The 25,327-nt window shown below is 38.9% G+C and overlaps 1 protein-coding gene across 1 annotated transcript in view; it reads left to right on the forward strand.

Moving 5' to 3' along the window:
* The window catches only part of Emsy (EMSY transcriptional repressor, BRCA2 interacting), a 75,152-nt gene extending 50,281 nt beyond the window's left edge, over positions 1-24,871 (forward strand). Inside the window, exons 13-21 of the mRNA XM_059270824.1 lie at positions 501-674; positions 1,260-1,458; positions 12,296-12,460; positions 14,406-14,561; positions 15,463-15,504; positions 18,049-18,200; positions 19,805-20,371; positions 21,322-21,801; positions 24,281-24,871. Of these exons, the coding sequence (XP_059126807.1) occupies positions 501-674; positions 1,260-1,458; positions 12,296-12,460; positions 14,406-14,561; positions 15,463-15,504; positions 18,049-18,200; positions 19,805-20,371; positions 21,322-21,801; positions 24,281-24,475 (2,130 nt within the window). The 3' untranslated portion in view covers positions 24,476-24,871. The remainder of the gene's footprint in view (positions 1-500; positions 675-1,259; positions 1,459-12,295; positions 12,461-14,405; positions 14,562-15,462; positions 15,505-18,048; positions 18,201-19,804; positions 20,372-21,321; positions 21,802-24,280) is intronic.
* The last annotated feature ends 456 nt before the right edge of the window (positions 24,872-25,327 follow it).

The raw sequence follows: 25,327 nt of genomic DNA on the forward strand, positions 1-25,327 counted from the left end.
TTCATATATGCTTGACTTATTTTGTATGTGTATATTTATCTGTTGATATTCTGCACAGTTTTTTATTACATAAATATTGACTTCAGGTATATTAAAAAGTGAAAATGAGTGTGGGAGATGACCTATAATTTCAACTTTCAGACATAACAATTGTTAACATTTTAATATATGTTCTTCCAGACATTTGTTTTAATATAGGTATTCTATGAATGGGATAGTATAAGTTCTTAGATATTCTTAGATGTGGTAATTTTCTTAACCAACAGAAATAATTTCGTTTTTTAGCTAGAAAGTTGGTCAGATGACTTGTAATATTATTTCAACTAAGTCCAGGATTTTTTTAATCACTTAAGAAATCGTGTTCTTTGTCGCATAATCTATAGTCCTTTTCCCATCCTGGCAAAATCTTTCTGTGCTTTTTCAGTAAATGGACCGTTGTTTGTTTTTTTAATCACTTAAGTGCATATAAATATCTTAAATAATGATTGACTTCAATTTAGGGAGAAAAGACTCTTCAGACAGTGCCAACTGGAGCAAAGCCAGCAATCATTACTGCTACAAGACCCATCACCAAAATGATTGTAACACAGCCCAAAGGAATAGGTTCCACAGTCCAGCCGGCAGCTAAAATCATCCCAACAAAAATTGTCTATGGACAACAAGGGAAAACACAGGTATGCTGTAAGATATGGTAACTTTTCTTGGCTTTTGAATATTTAAAATTCTCAGGTAGAAATTTTCTTCCCTTTTTTTCCTCCAGAAGACCAGAGTTTCATTCCATGTACCCACATTGGGAAGGTCACAACCATTTTTAACTCCAGCTGAAGAGGATTCAAAACCCTCTTCTGGCCTCTGAGGGCACCATATACATACACAGACACATTAAAAAACAAGAAGGAAGAATCATAACTGTAGCAGTTTGGCATGTCCCATTTAAATTATTGTACATAGCTTAGCTCTAGTTCATCTGTGGATTAAATTAGTCTTTGGTAAGCAATACTGGGCCAAAAGCCTAATAATAAATATACATAATGGTAATTTCTGTGTCTGGAAAATGACCTCTAAGTTTAGCTTTTGTTGTTGTTTGTTTCTTTTTGGGACAGGATTTCATTCTAGCCAAAGGTGTCTTTGAAGTCGAGATAAACTTCCAGCCTCTCCCAAGTGCTGGGGTTATAGGCATAAGCCACCATGCCTGGCTAGTTTAGCATTTAAATGGCGCTCTGAGATTTCATCTGGGCATGTTTCTGATTTTCTTCTAGGTTCTCATTAAACCCAAACCAGTGACATTTCAAGCTACAGTTGTTAGTGAACAAACAAGGCAACTGGTAACAGAAACATTACAGCAAGCATCTAGGGTAGCAGAGGCCGGTAATTCATCTGCTCAGGAAGGAAAAGAAGAATCACAGGGTTACACAGATAGTAGTTCCTCTTCCACGGAGTCCTCCCAGAGTTCCCAAGGTAAGAATTACTGTACTTCTGATTACACAAACACTGATGACATCGGGCCTCAGTTCTGAAGCAGCTATTACTTCTAGGGATTCCAAACCAAACTTGTATGCTGGTAGTTCTTTTAATTTGATTTGATTTTTTTTTTCCTGTTTAGTAATTGAGCTGAGATTTTATTTTTGATACCAGATTACCATTCCTACCATATGTTCATCAAATCATTGATAGATTTTAGATGATGGTTTTTAATCAGGTAAGTAGTGTTGAGCTGGGCACAACTGTAGCTTCTAGATGGTAACTTTTGTGTTTTTCCTCTTTGGTTTGGGGGAAGTAGAAGTATACAAGAAAAGGAATGTGTTTTTAAAACTGATTATTGCTAAAACTTGAGAAAGAGTCAAGGTGGCCAGAGGTGAGCTGTAAGTGGGTGGCTGTACATCCCAGTGTGTATGGAGTCTTAGTTTATGTTTGCTGTCCTGCCTAATTATGAAGAACATTGCCTTTAACTCTGAAAAGTATTCCAAATGGTAATCCGTAGTTATCCCATTTATTAGAAGATGAATGCCACAGCAGGAGATAATTTTCAATATTGCTATCATTATGACATTTTACTAGGAAGTCTCTTACAGGGTCTACTCTGAAGCTCTGAGACATTGTCTTCTATTCATGTTACTCAATTATCCTCACTGCCCTTATTGGGTGCTACAAGCTGAGGATCCTGTCTGAAATACTTGGGATGAGACTATCTTGATTTCAGATTTTGTATTTATGTGTTAGTGCTTGTGTGTGCATGTGTGTGCGTGTGTGTGTGTGTGTGTGTGTGTGTGTGTGTGTGTGTGTAAAAGAGAGGAGGGTGGAGAGAGGGAGAGAGAGACTACAGATGGGATCCAAGTCTAAACATGACATTCATGTATGTTTCATATAAACCTTATACACTTAGTCTGAGGTAAGGGTTTTTTTTTTTTTTTTTTTTTTCCCCTGCACCTGTGTTCTGACTGTGACCATCATGTGAGATCAGGTGTAGGATTTTCTGCTAGTAGTGTCACTTTGCTTAGAAAGTTTCAGATCATGGAGCATTTTGGATTAGAGTCTTTAGCCTATGTTTATGTCTGTGCTTATGCACTCTGATGGATCTAAGCACAAATGTTCTTCTTTCCCCCTATTCCTTGTTCTTCTCTTCCTTCTCCTTGCTTCTTCTACATTAGCCTTACTGGTATGCCTGCTTTTTTTTTTTTCTTTTCTTTTTAAGCACTGTTAGAAAGCACATTTTTTTCATATTATACACATTATTTTTAATCTTCAATGATGCTTTCACATTCATTTTACATAGTTTACATTGCTGCATGTTATTTGTTGACAATTATTTGTCGGTTTGAACTATGTAGTAAGAATTGTATTAGGCCCTATAAAGGTTGAGTAAAATACAGTTCTTGCCCTTTTTTTTTTTTTTGCCCCCCTTAAAGATAGAGTTTCATAAAGCCCAATCTGGCTTCCAACTCTATCTGTGAATAGTCTTGAACTTCTGATTCTGCTGCCTTTATTTTCCAAGTGCTGGGATTACAGATGTGTACCACCACACCTGGCTAATTGTTGTGCTGTAGAAGCTTAAAATTCAGACTAGGAGGTTTTAAAAAAATTCATACTCAGTTGCAGCATAAAAATTTTCATTAATAGTGAACAAAATTATGCCAAAGGTTAAAAGTTCATATTCCCAAAAAATGAGTAACATTCATTCACAAAGCAAGTAGAATTTAATATGATCTTTGAAAGCTTGTTAATTAAAAAAATAAGCTGTTGATTTTGGTAAACAATATAGTACTTACTTCAGAAAGTGAATAGTTTTCCTCAGCCTGCTATCAGGGATAGTAATATTTTACAAATCATTTTACTAATATTTATTTTATCTTTCTGCTGATTGTAAATCAGTATGTAAACTATTTACAGTATGTGACTCTTATTACCAGTCATTCCTGTTTGCTTATATTTTATTCTGTTTGCTCAATTGGTGGTTTCTTTATGTGTATGAATGTTTTGCCTGCATGTATGTTTGTGCACCAGTGTGCCTGCCTGGTTCTGGAAGAGGCTGAGAGGGCATCAGATCTTCAGGGACTAGTGTTACAAATAGTTGTGAGCTTCCATGTGGCTGCTGGGAATCAAACCCAGATCCTCTGAAAGAGCAGCCAGTGTTCTTAACCACTGAGCTATCTCTCCAGCTCTGGTTTTATTTTTGTATTGTATTTTTTGATTCTGAGAATGAAACCTGTAGCCTTATACATGGCTAAACATGCACTCTGCCACTGACCAATACCCACAGCCTTGCATTATTGCTTTTGTCTCTAGTTTCTTTTCTGTTGTCTCCATTGTATGTGTGTACAATTTTAAAGGTTTTTAGCCAGTTGAGAGTAGTTACAGGTACCAAGTTCTTTTACCTCTAAATTACATTTTTAGGTCTCTATTTGTTATGGGTTATCCTTTTTACAGCTAAATTACCATTATCAAAGTCAAGAAATGTAATTTCATTAATAGTATTATTATCTAATTTATAATTCATGTAGACATACTACCAATTGATAAGTGATGTTCTTTATTGCTTTGTCTCCTATCAGCTCAGGGTCACACATTATACTCAACTATATTATATGCAACTATCACAATATTGCCATCATCTTCCTTTTCTTTTTCCTCCTCCTCTTGTCACTGTGTAACCCTGACTAGCCTGGAACTTGTTATGTAGACCAGGCTGGCCATAAACTAAAAATACCTGCCTGCCTCTTCCTCCTGAGTGCTTGGATTAAAGGTCTTGCCTTCCTTTTTAGTTTTTTGAGATAGGATTTCATTTTGTAGCCGAGGCTAGCCTGAAACTCATGGAGATCTTTTTGCCTCAGCCTCCCAAGTGCTGGCATTAAATGTGTGAACCATCACTTCTGATACCATCATCATTCTTTATTCTCTTTTGGCCTAGATAGCTTCTTAATCCCCACTTCCCCCTTTGACTGTGACATTTGAAGAGTTTAGATGAGTTTCTTTGTAGACTCTTCTTCAACTAGGTTTTGTCTGATTTGATTCAGTAGGAATTGCACAGGTAGATAATGTTTCTTGGCTTCATTAGGAGATGCATGTCCATTTGCCACATTGATGAGTGAACAGTAGTCACTCAGTTAGGATGATTGCTTCTAGTTTTCTCTACTGTGAAGTTAACCTATTCCTCTTTGAGATTAATAGTGATTTGAGAGGAGATACTCTGAGATCGTAAATAAAGCGTTTCTCATTAATCACTTACCCACATTTTAGCATCATTTTCAAGGGTTTTTCCTGTATGTGCTCTGGAATAAGGATGCTTTATTTCAGGAGAAGGCCTTGATTCCATTTGTAGTTTCTAAGGTTCCTTCTTGGTATATCCACCCCCACAAATAGACATCTAGCCCCCATATCTAATTCCTGAACTGTCTCTTCACAGGTAGAGTAGAAAGTCTTGGGCATCTTCCTGATATGAAACTTGGCCACCCTGGCATGGTCCATCACACCATATTATGCTTCTGATATTGCTTTTTTAATGTTAATCACTTTGTTTTGTACTTTTTATTATTATTTTCTTCTCTGTTAGTGTCTCAAGGATAATAATAACCAGGGAATGATTAAGCTTCATGCTTATAAACTTATTTTAATTGCCTCATTCCAAACCATTGTTCCACCTCTGTAGTTTCTCCTAACCATGGAGGAGCTCTAGACTGTTGCTTGGATCCTGATAGACAGTGAGTTAAGCAAGACTGTTAGATCAAAGACATTTTTCTAGGTCACTCATGAAAATCACACCATATGTTTTCTGAAGCTACTGTGCCTTTTTTTCCCCTTCCTACATGGTCCTTCTGTTTTTCCTTTCTTACTTATAAAGGGTAGCCTTACTGATTTTCAGATTTTTTGAAAAGTATTTTTTTTTTTCATTTATATCCAGCTTTATCTCTAAAAGTTTTTTTTTTTTCCTTTCTTTTTTTGGGATGGGGTGAGGTTTTGTTTTGTTTTTTGCAGAGAGGTTTCAAGACAGGGTTTCCTTGTGTAGCCCTGGCTGTTCTGGAACTCATTCTGTAAACCAGGCTGGCCTGAGAGATCTGCCTGCCTATGCCTCCTGAGGGCTGGGATCAAAGGCATGTGCCATCACTTCCTATCTAAAAGATTTTAAGGTGTATTAAATAAAGATTATATTAAGCAAACCAACAGAGAACTAGGAGAAGAGTAGAGATATAAAGAAACTGAGCATGAGGCAAATGTGAAAATCAATGTCATACAGACATTGTTTCAATTCAGAACTCAGTTTTTGGCAGCATTTTTCCTGAAGATTCATAATCTTGGGAGGTCAGAGTGAAGATGATTTAAAAAAAAATACACAGGTTATGCAAAATACTCTTTTTGAAGAATTTCATTAGCTAATTTATTTGGTAATATATATTGTTTAAGATGAAAACTAGGAGCAGAGCAGTGGTGGTGCACACCTTTAATCCCAGCACTCGAGAGGCAGAGCCAGATGGATCTCTGTGAGTTCGAGGCCACCCTGGTCTACAGAGCGAGATCCAGGACAGGAACCAAAACTACACAGAGAAACCCTGTCTCAAAAAACCAAAAAAAAGGATGAAAACTAGGATATATAATATATATAATATAAAATGTTCCTCAGTGTTTTTGACTACAGAACTCTTTTTGTAGAAAAATTTGTGTAATTGATGTTCTCTAGAACATTGGGGCAGTGCTTCAGAGGGAAGGTTTATATTGTAACATAGAAGGATTCTAGATAACGCTTAGCGTGGAAGAGATGGCTTAGGGAGGTAAGACATCTGGGAATCATTTTCTGTGAGGAAAGATTGGCGGGGATGGGTTGGCTTGGAGTGGTCTGGGAACTGTTAGACATGTTGAGGTCTGTGATATAGATGAAGAAAGTGAATTGGTCTTTGTGGATATGTGGACAGACAATAGTACTGTTGTAGAAATCGCAGGAAGATCTATTTGTACTTTACGTAAGAAAACTGTGTATCATAGCTGTACAAACAGAAATGAAAAGGAACTGTTAGAAAGCAGTGAGTTCTCTGATGATATTTGCATGTGGGAGTCATGTAGGGTGGATGATAACATTGACCTTTAAGTTCTCTTCTAACTGAGAGGTCTTGAGACTATGAAAGTATGATAGAGACAATTATGATAAAGGCGAGAAGTATTCTTCCATAGAGATTCTTGGGTTTGCCTTTGAATATAATACTAAAGTATGTATTTCTGATACCTAACATATAGAAGACATCCAATAAATAATTAAGTAACCTGTAAGGAAAATCTGCAGCAGGCCACTATCCTTGAGAAATATGAAAGTCTAGTTCTAGACATGCCAATACACTGTAGACCACGTTGTCATGTTCAAATTTCAGAAGGCTGGACACCTCTGAATGCACATTGCAGAAACAGGTAGTAATAGTCAAATCAGACTCCTATTGTCATGTGATCAAATAACCCCTAAGTCTGAACCTAAGTCAGAAGAGTAGAGGAGGGGGAGACCATGAAGAGTTTGCACCTAGGTTCACACTTACATTTTCTATCATAACTGTTGGGGTTGCTTTCAGATACTTGGTGATCGTTAGCTGCTCTGTATGGACAGAAAGAGATGGCACAGTCTCCCAGTCTCTTTGGAATGGTTTTATTTGAAGAGATGTTATTTGGTTAGCTCTTTTGAAGAGAAACTTGTTATCCATTTCCACCTTATCTTTACATAGTCCCTACTCTGAATATTCAGTGTATCTCAGAGTTGGGTTGCAGAGACTCTCTTTGCCTATATCATCCATGAGAATTTATTTTTGAGACAGAGGCCCAGATAGTCTAAAACTATATGGCCCAGATTATATGGCATCCAATTTGTGCTCCTCCTGGGTGCTCAGATTATAGGCTTGTAGGCATACTATTCTGTCCCACCTGCCAGCTACCAAATAACCACATGGAGACTTCTTATTAATTCTAAAAGCTCAGCCAATAGCTTAGGCTTGTTATCAGTCTAACATTGCCACATAACTTGTGGTATTTATCTGTCCTCTTCTATATGTTGCTCCCTCTCTGTCTCACTGGTGACTCCACCCTTCTTCTTCCCAGAGTTCTCTCTGTCTGGCTCTCCTGCCTGTACCTCTTCCTGCCTAGCTGTTAGTCATTTAGCTCTATATTAAACCAATGAGAACAACATATTTTCAGTGTACAAAAAGATTGTTCCACAACATTTACCCCTTTTTGTCTGATTATGAAAAGGAAGGTTTTAACTTTAACATAGTAAAACTATATATAACAAAACCAGTTATCAAGTAAGAATTACAATTACAATATCCAGTCCATTTGTAGTTGGCAGATTTAGAGAAAATACTGTATTATATATCGTATCTTTGTGAGTCTAAAGTTTTATACCTAATTTACTTTTTATCATAACTAAGGAAAACTATAGGTTTAACTATTTAGTCTTTAACTCCATCAAAGACCCCAGAAGGAAATAATTTTACCTAATGACATGGACATCTGGCTGCCTGGACAATCGCCCAAATTTCTTCTGCAATGTTGGAGCATCCATCTTCAACTTACAGGCCTAGAATTTGACAGACTTTTCTGAGAAGCAGGAAATTTTGAAGGACTATCCTACCTTGTCTTGATAAAGTTCAGCAGTCGCTTTCTTTTGTATTCTATTTTTCCAATTTGGACAGCATACTGTCAGCAGTTTAAGCAAGGGCAATTTCTTGCCCAAATGGCTAGCTTTTGCCACAAAGAAAGTTTGCCAAACTCCATACGGAGGTTCTTCGATGCTCATAATCTTCTCTGAAGTAGATTGGTGCTGTGAGGAGCAGACATGTCTCACTGTCATGAAAAGCCTCAGGTTACTAAACATCTTAAATGCCATATTCTGTAGGTATCTGAAGTGTTTGAAGACCATCTATCTATCTACATATCTGTTTAACCTTGAAAACATACCTAATATAACTACAAGTTTGATTATTATAGATGACTAACTACTAACCTGTATCTCTTAATTATACATTTTTAAGTGAGCTGCATAAGCACAATACTCCAAATAAAAGCAGGAACATACGTATAGTATAACAAAAATAACTTTACATTTGTATCAATAAACCAAAATCCATACCAGTGTAAAATATTTTGAGATTAATAGTTGCTTATTTGATTAAAGAATATTCAATAATCAAGCCTTCTGTCTCATTTCTATATTATATCTCCCTTTTTTCCTTCAGAAAGAGATCCTTGAATCTTAACTCTTTTGTTTAGGTTTTTTTTCTCACCATGACCAATAACAACTTATAACCAACATCCCCTAAATGATGATAGACATCCATAATCTATCTCTTGGGAATGTAGATGTTACTTTCTCTAGACTGCTTCCTGTTATATAGAGGTGCTCACATCTTTGGGGGACCCTGGGAAATCAGGATAATGGTTAAGTCCTGGCTATAGTAGTCTGTGAGGCTGGACCGTCTCCAGCAGCCTTGAAGCTGTTCTGGATGCAGACCTCTTGAGGAAACTGCAACAGAGGCACTCTGAGGTGTTGGATCACGTAGACCATTCATTTTTATTCGTGTCTGGTCCCCTTACTCTGAAAAATACATAAACTTTTAAAGGTAACATACATATTTGCATTAATATAAGTATAGACTGTGCATTGTACACAAGTCAGCCAAAGATTTTTGTTTGTTTTATATTTGAGTAGGTAAAATATACATCACCTGTTCTGTAGTTCTTTTAGGTTTATTTTTTTATGTCTGTAGCCAAGATTTTCAGAGGATCTTCTTCAATCAAACCTGATCTTCTTCAATCTTGAACGGATCCACAGCCTTTTGTTTTCTGTGGAAATAAAAGTATAACCTCTTCCCCAAAGCAACATATCTTTTGACTTCCATTTTGGAGTCAAGACTCTTTTAAAATATATAGGTTGGTTTAATCCAGCAGCCTTGATAATCCAGTGTCTCTCAGCAGCTATCACTCATTCATCCGTAATCAAAAAACTTAAAGTCAGTACAATACCATACAGGATGCATACTGCCTGCTTCTCATAAACCTCATACAAGTGCTCAGTAGCAGGGCCTCTAAAAAGAGTCATGCCTCTGTTTATCACTAGCACTGAGTCTACCCAAGAGAGCTTGGTTGCCAGGAAGCTGCGTTTTATACTGTGTTTCAAACATTTTTTTAAAAACTTTCTCAGACTGTGTGTGGACCCATGTTGGGTGCTATTTGTAGGCTGAATTTTCTGTCCCACCTGCCAGCTCCCAAACAACTACATGGAAACTTCTTATTAATTATAAAAGCTTGGCCAATAGCTTAGGCCTGTTACTAACTAGCTCTTACAATTTAAATTAACCTATATTTATCAATTTACATGTTGCCACATAACTCATGGCATTTACCTGTTCTATTGTATGTCTTATTCCCTCTTTGTCTCACTGGCAACTCTGCCCTTCTTCCCAGAGTTCTCTCTGTACCCAGAGTTCCCGCCTAACCTCTTTATAGCTATTAGCCATTTAACTCTTTATTAAACCAATGAGAGCAACACATCTTCACGGTATACAAAAAGATTGTTCCACAACATAGGCTTGTGCTCATCATTCTTGGTTTGTTTTTTTTTTTTTTAAAGATTTATTTATTTATTATGTATACAGCATGTATGACAGCAGGCCAGAAGAGGGCACCAAATCTCATTACAGATGGTTGTGAGACACCATGTGGTTGCTGGGAATTGAACTCAGGACCTCTGGAAGAGCAGTCAGTGCTCTTAACCTCTGAGCCATCTCTCCAGCCCTCATTCTTGTTTTTAAGAGCTTAAATTATATAAAATAATGTTTCCCTAGTATAATCAGTTCTCAAGTTAAAATTTTTCATATTGGGACACTATGGATATATCTCAGTTAAAAAAGTACTTGTGTGGTATGTATGAAGGCCTGGGTTTGATCCTTAGCACTATATTAACAGCAAGGTGGTATACGTCTGCAAATCACAGCACTTGGGAGGTGGAAGCAGGAGGTTAACAAGGTCAAGGTCATTTTGGCTGCATGAGACCCTGTCTCTAAACAAACAAAATTTCTTACATATCTTCTTAGAATATATGAAGAAAAATTGCAGTATTCTTCACATGGCCTTTGGCATTATAGGCTAACAGCTGGTCTTTCACATGTGGTTAGAAGCTTAATAGAAGTTGTATGTCTTTGGTGTGTTGTTTTTAACTTAGGAGTTTTTGTTTGTTTATTTTTGCTTTGGGGGTAGTCTGTTTTGTTTTGTTTTTTAAAGACAGGGTCTCATATAATCCAGTCTGATCTCAGACTCCTGTTCCTCTTATTTCACCTCCCATATTCTGGGCTTACAGGCCTGTGCCACCACACATGACCTGTTTAATGGTGATTAAACATTCTAAACCTCTTGCATACTATTTTCTTCAGGAAAATTGTTTCATTAGAAGAATTGTTCCCTTGCTCCAATATTTTTGGACAGCCTCCTGACTTTCAAAAATGTAATGTTTTTAAAGGGTGAATCTCCATGCTTTTTCTTGTATTTTTGAGGCACCAGAAGATCTTTCTGATGGTTTAACAATGAAAAGCAGTCTCTTTCCTTGTTTTAATCATTTGATGTTTACTCAAAGATGTGAAGCTATCTATCAATTTTTATTGCCCCCATTACAATATCTAGATCTGAGCATTAGGGAACATATCTTTGTATCCTTTCTATTTTCTAATGCAGTGTCTTAGACAAAGTGCTCTAACCTGTTTGTTTTATAGAGAACTCTTAAGTATGTGTTGCTTAATCCAACACACATTTTGTATTTACATGTGTGCCTTTACAGCTTGAATATAAAAACAAAACAAAACAAAACAAAAAACCTTTATATTAGTGCTGGAATTTATTTTCAAACCAACTTAAAGCCTTAGAATTGAGTTTTCAGTTACCCTCCCCACAACACCACATTTCTACTGACCTTGATAGTTTATAAAGATTATTTATATATCATCATGCATCTTATATTTCTTTTGCTCTGCAGTAGACTGTAAATATGTGATGACAGTTACAGGGCATGCTGTATAGGGCGTGCATGTGTATAGATATAGCAAGCTAATTCTTCTAAGTATGTAAGTATGCTGTCATAATGACAGCATTGCCTAAAGTATTTCTCAGAATGTATTACTGTCATTAAGCAGCACAGACTATCAATGCGTTATACCCACAGATCTTGTTCTTATTAAACAGTAGAGCTAAGACCCGAAGAATCAGCTTGCTAGTAACTGACAAGGTTGAAGCTTTCACCTGGCTTTGACCTCTGTTACATTTGTGTTACATCATGATGTTTCTAGATTGTCTCTCTTTTCTTACTGTCAATAATTCAGCCAAATATTCCCAAGTACTCAGGCTGTTTATAGAAACCTTTTCATGTGCATTAGGGGAAAATCAGTCTCCTCGATCATTTTGTTTTTAGTAAACACAAACAAGCATTCACCTAAATAGATGCAAACCTGTGTAGACAGCAGTTAGCATATTGAATTGTACTTTGTCTTTTTACTTGTTTGTCTCTTCAAATGAACTGTGTGCTTTTTGAGCATTCTTGGATTATTCTGTGAGTTTCTTCAAGTCCGTTAAATGTGGATCCTGATACACAGGTGTCTAGTGTAAAATAAGTGATGAGTGAATAAATGAATTCAGAAGTGAGAGACAGTATGCCTTCTGGTAGCTTACAGTCTTAGAAAAGTCAAGTTTGACGTTTACATTAAATACAAAGATAAACAAAAATTTGCTTTATTTTAAGAGAAACTTTGTTTATAGGGTTTGTTTTTTTTTAACTAATATAAAACAGATTCCCAGCCTGTAGTTCATGTAATTGCTTCCCGGCGTCAGGATTGGTCAGAACATGAGATTGCAATGGAGACTAGCCCCACCATAATATATCAGGATGTATCCAGTGAATCACAATCAGCTACATCAACAATCAAAGCTCTGTTAGAACTCCAACAGACAACAGGTATGAATTCACATGCTCAACTGAATGAAGCATGTTTTCTCTAGAGACGGGTTGTGCTAAACTACACCACTGTTGCATAGTTTTTGTACAGTTCTCCCCCTCTGGACTTGTCTATCATTATTGGTACAGTTTATTGTTCTTTAAGATGTATATAGGAGTATGAAGCATAGATGGAGAGTTGTCATTTGAAGACAGATCGAGTAGATAGGGCTGACTTCTATTTAAAATGGACAATCCTCTTGCCAGCAGAAGAGAGTGGGCTTGTTACTTGTAAGTACAGATGGAAGGGTCCCTGCTGTCCTCATTGATACTATCAGAGTAATTTTGCACAATGAAATGGAATAAGATTTGCTTGTAAACATTTGCATTTGTAGGCCAGGCGGTGGTGGCGCACGCCTTTAATCCCAGCACTTTGGAGGCAGAGGCAGGCAGATCTCTGTGAGTTTGAGGCCAGCCTGGGCTACAGAGTGAGTTCCAGGAATGGTTCCAAAGCTACACAGAGAAACCCTGTCTCAAAAAAAAAAAAAAAAAAAAAATTCTCATTCTCATTTGTTCTCACCTTACTTTCATATTTATTTATTTATTTTTGTATAGGTTATCCGCTAGAGCATCTGTGTATAAAATTTTATCAGTGTTTCTAGTTACCAAATATCTTTCATAGCTTCTAGGACAACCTCATGGAAGTTATACTGAGTTTCCTGCTATAATAGATCAACAGTTAGGGACTATTTTAGGGGTTGTGGTGATGATCTCATCTAACCCTTTCATGTTTTAGAGAAGCTAGCTGAGATTGAGAAAGGTTACCTACTTGGTCAGGATGACAGGATGGTGGCCAGGGCCATCTTTGCTTGTAGGATCACAGCGGGGTTTGGCTTCTTTGTTTAAAATGATTGTTCTGCTTTGTCACATTCTGTACTTGGTGGGAGCAGTCTTTTAGTGGACTTAGTTACTGAATACTATTTATTGTAAATTCCACACTATACTTTATACTTACATTTGATGTAAATTATAAATCTACTTATATTATTTTTAGCCTTGGGCTCTTTTTTCAGCTGCTTGTCTTTGACAAATTCAACCATTTCCATCAATCATTTATATAGATTGGAATGTTGAGTGAAGAGATTTTGTTGAGGAAGTGGTAAGAAGTTAAAAAAATGCATCTATACATATACCACTATTAATTACAGGCTGTTTTATCAGACATTTTAGACATACAGAGCAGAGCACCTATTTTTTTTTTTCCTAACAGTGAAAACCTTTAAGTTTTATTCTTTAAGAGTCATTAAAGACTTGTAACATTTTTTTGTGGTCATATCTTAAATTACACACACACACACACACACACACACATATATATATACATGGAAAGGGTCTTTGCTCTATAGCTCAGACTGGCCTGGATATAGCCCAGGTCAGCATTGAACTCAGCAATCCTCCTCCCTCAGTAAAGGCTATATGAATTTTCCCCTTGTGCTGGGGGTCAAACTCACAACCATGTGTATGCTGGACAAGCATCAACCTCTGGGTAACATTCCCAGGCCCTTGGATTTTTAGTAGGTCAAATGAACTAATCAATGGGAAGTGCTATTTTGGGATATGCCCTAGAGCAGATCGTGCTGTTGTGAACTGAGGATACCAGCAATTTGAGTACAAAGGAAATAACATCCTAGGAGGAGTATATAAAGAAAAACGACTGGCTGTCTGTAGTGTAGTAATAGGGGAACCTGAGTATGATTAAATATGAGTTATTATAGGCTTCTGGGTATGGTTATGCAGGTTGTAGGCTATACAACCATACTGAGCAGTCTGCAGTTTTCAGTTCATTGTCTTTTTAGTCACTGCCAATGTGACATCCCAGAGGTCTGGTTCATTATTCCCATAGACAACTCTGGTTTTAGTATTTGTTTATAATAAAAGTTAACTTTTCCCCGACTTTTTTATGCAGTAAAGGAAAAATTGGAATCTAAACCAAGACAACCCACTATTGACTTGAGTCAAATGGCAGTACCTATTCAGATGACCCAGGAAAAGAGACATTCTCCTGAGAGTCCATCCATTGCTGTGGTAGAGTCAGAACTAGTTGCTGAATACATCACTACTGGTAGGTGTCCTCTTAAAACTTAGTATTAAGGTAGTGCTGCCTTGGTGGATTTCATGGGATGCTGATTTTGGGGGAGAACATATCTTTATATTTTAGCTCTTTTCCTGTTTGTTTTCAGAGCAGATTGACATCATCTTTGGGGTTTCCTTGACCTTAATCTCAATCTCTCTCTGTTTCTCTCTCCATCCTCAGCCTGCCTCTCTCTCTCTCTCTCTCTCTCTCTCTCTCTCTCTCTCTCTCTCTCTCTCTCTCTCTTCTCTTCTCTTCTCTCTCTCTCTCTCTCTCTCTCTCTCTCTCTCTCTCTCTCTCTCTCTCTCTCTCTCACACACACACACACACACACACACACACACACACACACTCACACACGCAGAAAGCAGATTAGATATTTAACTACGGTCCAGCAACAGAATACTTAGGAGATTTTGGGGATGGTACCTATGGAGAAGTGAAATTCTTTGTCTTACATTCAGGTGAGGCCACACCTGGAATATTGCTTTCTGTTTTGGATATTTCATTAGCTTGAGATCTGATGGATATGAATAATCTAGGGGTGAGGAGAGTAGATCTATGAGGCAAGCTCCTGGCATGTGTTTGTATAAGCAGTGATTAAAGGAGAATGTCAAGTTTGAGGTATTTGAAGGTTCCAGATACCATAGAGAAAAGGGAGTTCTTCAGCATTATTGAGGAGATACTAGGACTGATGAGTTAAAACTGCCCAGAAAGAAAATCCAGTGACGATAACAGAAAACTATCAACTTCACAGACACTTAGCAGAAAGCCATTTGGTGCAGAGGCTGGTATGCTGGGGAACTGAATGTTAGCCTCTCCAGTAGCCTAGACTAGCAAGTAGTAAATAGATGAAAGACCTGTGATTTCTTCCCTTACTTATCCTTTTCAGAACGCACTGATGAGGGGACAGAGGTTGCTTTTCCCCTTCTAGGTAAGTGGTGTGCATCCATTTGTAGTATAATGAAACGTAGATGATGATTAATTTGGGGAACTACTTAAATGGATGCGCTCTGCTCTGCTCTGGTAGAGGGAAGGTAAGCTCCACTAAGGGAAGGACATGTTATCTGCAAAGTAATGGGAAAACGAGCACTTTGGTGGGGAACAAAAAGAAGAGTTGTTTAAAGAAATAAATGACTGTTAATGGGGCTCCTGTGGGCCAGCTAAGGTTGTGTGATCTGTTTCCCAAATGTTCTTTCTGTGACCTCCTTCCATTGTTGCCACCTCTTAGACACATAACAGTATCAAGCATTTGCTTTGACTTTAAAGCCAGCTGCTCTAGACCCTGCTTTATTCTGTGGTGGGTGTTAGTTTTCTTGGGTTTCACTGAACTTCAGTAACCTACACTTGTGGCATTTGGTATGAAAAAACTTATAGGCTCTTGAAGGAGAATTAGTTTTACATAGTGTTATTTGATCTTTTGTTAAGTCCAATTTGTTTCTTTAATTTAAAAAGTCTTACTGTTGGGGCTGGAGAAATGGCTCAGCAGTTAAGAGTGGATGCTGCTTTTCCAGAGGACCTGAGTTTGGTTCCCTGTACCCATATTGGGTGGTTCACAATCACCTGTCACTCAAGCTCCAGGTTATCAAATACCTTCCTTTAGCCCCTATAGGCACCTAGATATATGTGATGTGCACATACACACATACACCCAAATAAATGAATTAAATGAATAAATAAATCTAAGAAAAACTTACTGTAATAATTATGAAAACTAGTATGGGTATCAAAATTGTCTATATAATCTGACAATTTCATCAGAAATTTATTATTATCTTTCAGATGTCATTCATTTTTGATAATGCTTTCATTTAAAATTTTCATTAATTTACTTTCTTGAGTTTAATGTCATAATTTATTTTTCTCCTATTTATTCCTGTTGTAAATGATTTCAGTGGTTGTTTAAATGTAAATCCTGGGTCTTTATAGGGTCTTTATATTAAGTCATATAATTTAAAATATACATAAAGTATACTGTGAAATGCAATGAAGTAGTAGAGTGCAGTGTAAAAGGAGTCCAGGTGATCCTGTCTGTAATCTCATGGTACATATAGCTATATTTATAGTTAGAGCGAAGTGCTGCACTTGTGAATGTATACAGAAAAGAGCCTTGTAATCATAGTTGTAGCTGGAGTTTAGTCCTTAAACCACCACAGATATTTTGATCTGTAGGTGGAGCTCACTCTTGGGCATTCAGCTGTTTCTAAGCATGGAGCAGGGATAAGCTACATAATCTTACAGTTATGGCTTATTGGAGGAGTTTTCATACTCTCAAAACCCTTAGCTCATTTACAGATTTGTTTTTTACCTATTCTTGGTTCAAGGGTTCCTTCCCAGTAGCTAAAGGCATTTGAGTGTTGTATGGGTTTGGATGTGGCAAGTTGTCTATATTGTTAAAACTGGAAGTTGAGGCTGGTAGGGACTACAGATGGCTCAGTGGTTAAGAGCACTGACTGCTCTTCCAGAGGACCCGGGTTCAATTCCCAGCACCCACATGGCAGCTCACAACTCTCTGAAACTCCAGATCCTGGAGACTCAACACCCATGGCAAAACACCAGTGCATATAAAATAAAAATAAATAAATAAATAAATAAATAAATAAATAAATAAATAAATAAATAAATAAATAAATAAATAAAAGAAGAAATTGAGGCTGGTAAATGATATAGACTGGTACCTATGTGGATGGGTAGTTTGAATGAGCCCTGTGACGAGAGGGGAGGAAATGGGGTTGGTTCCTACAACTTCACTCTTGCCGGTCTGTCTGAGCTAAAACTGGAGTGGCAGAACAACCTGTTTTTCCTGCTGACCCTTTATTTATTTAAGGGCTGCTTTCAATCCATTTTTTCATTTGCCTCTGGTAAGAAAAAACAGCAAGGTTTTATTATCCCGTTCAAACACAGGCAGAGTCAGGCTCTGAGTTTTGGTGCTCTAATAGAAAACAAGTGACTTCAAGTTGACAGGAGTGGTTGGAACAGAGTAGGACAGGATTCCTTGTGCAGCATCATTTTGTCCTCTGACATTGTCAGGGACTGTAAAGCTGTGAAGCAGTCTCTCTTCATATAAAGGAGCAATGCTAGTGTTTGGATTGCATTCTTTTCCCACTTTCCTTAATGATGTGTCTGGGGTTGTGGAAATGCATCGTTTCCCTGTGACCTCAGTGGGCTAAGAGTCATTGGAGAAAACCCAACAGTTCACAAGAGGGTGCCACTTGAAAGGCACGTTTTCACAGTGCCTCTCTACACATTCCCTGTCATACAGTAGCTCTGTTGTTTCCTCATTTTGCCGATGAGGAAACAGTTTCATAAGAGGCTCTTAGGGTCACCCGATTCCTAGACGGGCAGGTTCTGGTCTTCTGCCTTTTAGTTTGCAGTACCACCCTGTGGGATACAAGCTCATACTCATGTTTAAAATGATCACTGCTTATAGTTGCTGTGGTGATTTCTGGAGAAACATCACCACCTCCTCTGTTTTCAGTCAGCCATCGCTCCCAGCCCCAACAGCCTTCCCAGCCCCAGCGGACCCTGCTCCAACATGTGGCTCAGTCACAGACTGCGACACAGACTTCAGTGGTGGTAAAGTCCATCCCAGCGTCTTCCCCTGGAGCAATCACCCACATTATGCAACAGGTTGTATCTCTTCTTTTTCTTCTTACCTTCTGTAATCACTTTATTCCTGAAATCAGGTTCAATTTTATTTTCTATTTGAAAAAGGAGACATACCTGAATTGTAGAATGTATGATGTATGTGTAACTCATCCATCTGTGAGGAATGAATAGTCTAAATTGAGGGTCTAAACACCAGGAAATAATTAGAAAGCAGTATTTTTTGACATTCTAGAGACTCTTAGCATTTCAGGAGGGTTGGGCTGTCTAGGTGAGTCTCCTAACATCAGAACTGATCACTGCTCCTGTGTCTCTTACTATTACAGATGTATTTACTAATGGTATTAGTAAGATTTTTCAAAACAAAATAGCATGTGGCTTGTTTAGCTGTTTGATGCTAAGTTTATTTTTGCTTTTATTTTATACTTTATAATGAATCCTTACAAGACCATTATGAACAAGAAGGGAAAGAAGTATTTTACTCCTTTAATTATATGTGACCAATAAAAGAAGACTCAACAGGAAAGGAATGAACTCATAGCAGATAAAAACCCCTGGTATTAAGGCTAGGCAGGAAAAAGAAAGCTATGTCGTTCAGTTGGTTTTTATGTGGCACCATACTTTGAACTGTAAGTACGCCTCACTACCAGTCTGAAAAATGGGTGTATCATATCATACCTCTTACTAGCCAAAGTCATGTAACTTGCTCCAGGTGGCAGAACCATGATTTAAACTTATAGTGACATTTATGCCACATAGCTTCATTGTGGGTATTAGGTTCAACCATGTCTCTCCTTAGTATTCCCTTCAATCCTTGTCACTTGGCTGCCAGCAGTTCAACCTGACTGTATGTGGCCTACCTGAAAGACAGTAAAGAGGTATTGAATCAAAACTGTGTGTGTATCAAGCCTTGATCTAAGGGCAAGTTCCAGTTTTGAAGTTAATGGTGGCATAGTGGTATAGGCAGCAGGAGAGTTAGGGATAAGGTGGATTTTGTTGTGTCCCGAAGGAAAGCAACTTGTCTCAGATTTCAGTGGGTAGCAGATCTTAGTCTGTTCTTCACTGGTAGGTCCTGACATTGATCTTTCTTAAGACACACAGAGGTCAGATAGGCTGGCTCTAACAGTGTCACTCAGAATGATTTCTCCCCCAGTGCTGTCTTAGCTGACCATAGGCAGTCAGTCTCTTTTCCCATGAAGAAGAATGACTTGTCCCCTGGCTCACTCCCTTCCAGGAAACAGGTCTCTAGGAAGCTGTGGCCCAGTGAGTCTGGACTCTGAGACTCACAGACCTTGGTGGTACATCCTCTCCTCAGAGAGGCTTGCTGTAGGGATCGGGGTGGACACATCTCCTAGATAGTACAGCTGACCTTTGGGGCTACGCATAATGTGACCCAAGTGGGCTTTCCCACGCCTTGGTTTTTCTCTGGATGCCTCTCTCCTCGGTTGCTGCCTTCTGTCTTTAGACAGGTGAGCATCCCTCACACACAGGCTGCAGCGTGGCTCCTGAGCTGGGAGCTCCTCGAAAAGTATTGGAATGAATCTCTAATATTTTTCAGTTCAGGAAAAATGTGACTCTGTATGTGTTTTTTTCTTATTTCATTCTTACTTTGTGTCTCTTTTATGTAGGCATTAAGCAGTCATACTGCTTTTACCAAACACAGTGAGGAACTTGGAACTGAGGAAGGTGAGGTTGAAGAGATGGACACATTGGATCCTCAGACAGGTCTGTTTTACCGGTCTGCCCTGACTCAGTCACAGTCAACTAAGCAGCAGAAACTTAGCCAGCCCCAGCTGGAACAGACTCAGCTGCAAGTGAAAACTCTGCAGTGCTTTCAGACCAGACAGAAGCAGACCATCCACCTGCAGGCAGACCAACTCCAGCAGCACAAACTCACACAGATGCCCCAGCTCTCCATCAGGCATCAGAAACTGACTCCTCTCCAGCAGGAACAAGCACAGCCCAAGCCAGATGCACAGCACACACAGCATCCCGTGGTGGCCAAAGACAGGCAGCTTCCTACCCTAATGGCACAGCCCCCGCAAACTGTGGTACAGGTGCTCGCTGTGAAAACCACGCAGCAGCTTCCTAAACTGCAGCAAGCTCCAAACCAACCAAAAATCTACGTGCAACCCCAAACTCCCCAGAGCCAAATGGCTCTCCCCACTTCATCAGACAAACAGCCGGCAAGCCAGGTAACAGAATTTTGATAGCTTGCAAAGTTACTTCTCTGTTCACGGGGCCTGGGGGTAGGTGAGGTTTTGTAAGGTTGTCATCACAGCCAGCAGTGCTTTCTGCAAACAAGGGGAACCCAAAATCCTCATTATGCTGGTATTGGTATTAGGGGGAAAGCACACCTACTGATAGAGAGGAAAACAACTCTCAGAGTATGCTTTCCTAGGCAGTTTCTAAAGAAATCACTTCAGCAGTAATCAGCAGTGCATGGAAATGATAGCTCCATACCTCCATGCTTATAAATGCTTACTTTTGTGGCAGTAATGCTAAGTGAACTGTAGTCTTTTAAGGAACGTAATTGACCATCTGTCTTCCTTTCTAGTTTATATCATTACCATCTAGATGTTGAATTTACCCTCTAGATTTATCATCTAGATAACAGAGAAAATATATGGATAATCAAAAGAAAATTTTCATTAGCACTAATTGATGGGACTGATGTGTGTGTGTGTGTGTGTATGTATGTATGTGTATATATATATGTATATATATACATATATAGAATATGTTTGTACAATTGTACTTCGAAGGAAAAGATTGAAAAAATTCGACTCACTTTTAATTTTAAAAGCAGATTATATGAAATCATTTGACCGGGTTGAAGGTATCTCGGGATGTAAATCTCAGGAAAACTAGGCTGCTGTGATTTTTTTTTTTTTTTTTTTTTTTTTTTTTTTTTTCCTTTACTGCCTCAAAGCTTGGCTGGCTGAACAAAGGTTCTTTCAACCCCTCCTCTTTCCCTAGGTTCCTTAAAAGAAAACAGATCCTTCTCTTACTAAAACATCGAGCTTCAAAATGTCTTCCTAGTATACCGCACGAATGTTTCTTTTACCATATTTTCTGGAGTGTTTGATTAGTTTTTCCTCAAAGAGATGTAGCTATAATACACACAACCCCAATTTGTTTTCAGGTGGAGCAGCCAATTATAACCCAAGGATCCTCTGTTACAAAGATAACATTTGAGGGGCGCCAGCCTCCCACAGTTACAAAGATAACTGGTGGCAGTTCTGTTCCTAAGCTGACGTCACCAGTTACAAGCATATCTCCCATTCAGGCCTCTGAGAAGACAGCAGTGTCAGACATTTTGCAGATGTCTTTGATGGAAGCTCAGATTGATACAAATGTAGAACATATGGTAGTGGATCCCCCAAAGAAGGCTCTAGCCACCAGTGTGCTCACCGGTGAGGCAGGAGCTTTACCCTCCACCCACGTGGTGGTGGCAGGGATGGCGAAATGTAGAGAGTCCTGTTCAAGTCCATCTGCTGTTGGCCCTCCCCTAACGACCAGAAAGATCGAAGCAGCAGGAGTGCCTGCGGCAGGCCAGTTCATGCGTATTCAGAATGTAGGCCAAAAGAAAGCTGAAGAGAGCTCAACAGAAATTATCATCCAGGTAAGACCCGGAAGGAAAATGAGACTCTTGGGTAGATGGGAGGTGGTGGATTTGATACATTTTTGGGATGTCACAGGACTAGTCACTCCAAGGTGGTAACAAAATGCAGAGATTATTTTTGAGTTGGTTTAAAAACTATTACAGTATACAAATTTATATTTAATTTTGTTGTTGTTGTTATTTGTTTTGAAAATAATCAAAGAAACTTGGTATACGTGGTCAAACAGCATACTGTGTGACCATGAGGACTGTGCCTGTGTGTTAGCTTGATTTAATGTCCACATCATACTTGCAGTGTGTTGACTTAGTTCACTCAAAAGGTCAATAATTTCCTAGGCTCACATTTTGGGCTGCTTGGTCCGACAAACTGGAATAGGACTGTTTGCACTTCTGTTCAGCTGAATTTCAGGGACACTTTGTAAACATTTCTTGTTCCTCATCTGAATTTGTGGTTCCTAGAATAATCCACTTGAGCTGACTGGAATGTCTGCGGAAACATATTCCCCGTGTGTGTTTCTGACTGCTTTTACATCTCACTTGGCATTAACCATACACTTGTTTCAGCTTCTTGTGTCAGCTGTTGTTCGATCATCTTGTTAAGGTGTTGTCACCACAGTGGACAGTTCATCCTCTGTGTTCTAAAAGCCATCAGTCATTCTGTGTTACAGGTTAAGGTTGATGACTAAAACTAGGCCAGACTAGAGCCCTTAGGAGTTGTGTTTGATTTCCATCTCTCAATGCCAGATATTAAGGCTTTTCCCCTTGATATTGGCAGTTTTTATTTCCTCCAAACTGGTACATAGGTTACCAAGTATCAGAGCAGCCCATTTTAGTTCATTGAGAATTCCCATTTACAGACCTGTGGATAATTTAAAATTGGCACAGAGCCACTGTTGTGTGCTTCAAAGTTCATACAATAAGCTTTCCATTTGCAGTGATGTTAAGCTATGAGAGAACACAAATTGACCATTGTTAAAAGCCAAATGAGACATAATTAAATACTTGATAATTAAGATGAGTCAAAGTAGCCATTAAATTATACAAATACTTTTTCATCTGTAACAATGAATTTAGTGAATTACATATTTCTTAACGAAAGGTTTTGTTGGGATTGCTGGTTTTTTACCTGAAGAGATAGGCTGTTTTGGGAAAGGGATGGGTTTCTGGTTTTGCCATTTACTACTTTGGGATGGACTGCTAAGGTGACTCTTGTCTCAGTTTCCTCATTGGTAGTGGGAATAAGTAATGCCTAATTTATAGACTCTGTGTAAGGATTAATAAAATTAAGCATCTAGCACAGTGACTGCCTCAGTGTTTGTCCAACAGACGGTAACTGTTACTGATTTTACTAAAATGGATTGTGACAACTGGGGGCTTAGATTGCCGTACTCATTTGGGTGGTTTAGTTGAAAATTATTTTTCTGCGTTGTATTAGCAGGAATGAAAATGCAGTTCATTCATGTCCAGGATTAGGAGCAGGGGTGTGATATAACTGATATTCCTTGTTAAAAGGTATCTATAGCCAGGCATGGTAATGCATGCTTGCAATCTCCACACTTGGGAGGTAGAGGCAGGAGGATCAGAAGTTTAAGGCCATCTCAGCTACATAATCTGTTCAAGGCCAGCTTGGGATACATGAGGACCCTCCCCGAACCCCCCAAATAAAAGTTAGGAAGAAAAAAGACTCTGGTAGGACCATAAGTCACCAATAAGTACTTAGCAAGGGCCCGCCAGTGTTGACTTAGTAATTTTTAGCTGTTTAAATGGCAGATGTTTGGCATTCTCTTGTGTTTGAACACCTTCACTACTTACCTGCAGTGAAGGTGTCTGTGCTGTGACTAAACAAACTGGTTTCCTCCTTGAACCACCAAAGAGGCTTAAAATTTATTGTGTGTCAGCAACCAGTCATTCATCTTGAAGATGAAGAACAAAAATATTGTATAATTCAGGCTGTGTGTGATGGAGCATGCTTTTATTCCCAGAACTTGAGAGGGAGAGGCAGGCCAGCCTTAGGTATATAGTGGTTTTAAGCCAGCCAGGACTTCATAGTAAGATCTTGTCTCAGAAAAGAAAACAAAACTGGTAAAATTCAGGTAAGATGAAAGCATTCTTTAAAGCCTGCCTTCGAAATTTGCAGGGACCATTAGCCTTCTTTGTTGGAAGAGGCCCCATACAGGAGTACAAAGACCACTTTGAGTTGTGTAGAAGTTGAGGTTGAATCCAGCATTGACCTTGACAGCTGTGTGACCTTGCGGATGTCTCTCACCTCACATTTGCTCACTTGTAACAAGAGAGTGATAGTTTCCATACAACATTGCCACGGGATGCAGTAGACTGCCATGTGGGAGAGCTAGTGCAGTGCTTGTTGTGGAGGTTGTCTGGTCCATGCCAACTTTCTGTTTTCTATGCTTAGTTCGGGGGCATTCTCCCGTGTCCGTTTTTTCACTATAAACATACTCTGCTGCATCTTCTCTTCCAGGCCATTCCCCAGTACGCTATTCCTTGTCACTCCAGCTCCAACGTGGTAGTAGAGCCCAGTGGGCTTCTTGAACTGAACAACTTCACCAGTCAGCAGCTGGATGACGATGAGACAGCGATGGAGCAGGATGTAGACAGTAGCACGGAGGATGGAACTGAGCCCAGCCCCTCTCAGAGCTCTGCTGAACGGTCCTAGTGTTCAGACACCAGAGTGCACTTTAAAGCCTGCTTGGTTATCAAGTGTCCAGGGAAACCTATGATTTGTTGTCTAAAAAAAGCACTTTGCTCATATTTAGGCTATGGACCTAGAAACACGGTGTTTCAATGAGATGTTGCTGCAGGAGTAGCATTTTAACAAGATAAAACTCACAGAGGAATGTACTTTAAAAAATGGAGAGGAAAAAGAAAGAAAGCAAGAAAGCAAGCAGAGGAAAAGATGCACACCCGTGGAGACCTGGCAGCTTGCTGGAGCTGGGCAGTGCCAAGTTTGTCTAGCAGTGGAAAGAGACTTTCCTGTGAGTGGTTCTCAGCTGCTTTTCACTGCGCAAATGCCACCAGAGAATATTAAAAGGAAAAGAAAGGAGAATGTGAAGAGTTTGTATTTTTGAAATGATGTATCTGAACATTTTTTAAAATCGCATATCCCTGGAAGTGTTGCTTTGGTTAACATTTTACATTTGCTCAGTTCATGGTTAGTTTATGAATACCTAGGAAAGTTCTGGCATTAGAGAGTCCTTGCTGGAGGGTAAACATTAGATCACTAACCAGGAAGTGTTTGGGGTGGCTTGTATATGCTCTGTGGTTGTATACTAATTTATTGTGGTGTTCCACACTTGCTTATTTATTTAATGTAAATGTTTCCAAGCAGGCTGAATCCCTTTTCCTACATGTCCTAGGAAGCTGGATCGCCTGGCCTTCCCACCTCCCCTCCCCCCCTTTAAGAAGATGGATTAGAGAAGGTTTGGTGGGAAGCAGAAGAAAAGACCTTTCTAGCCCAAAGGAAATGTTGAGTTGTGTTAAGGAAAATGAACTCTGTTCACTGATGCTC

The sequence above is a fragment of the Peromyscus eremicus genome, chromosome 1, assembly GCF_949786415.1.
Source record: "Peromyscus eremicus chromosome 1, PerEre_H2_v1, whole genome shotgun sequence".
Taxonomy (NCBI): Eukaryota; Metazoa; Chordata; class Mammalia; order Rodentia; family Cricetidae; genus Peromyscus; species Peromyscus eremicus.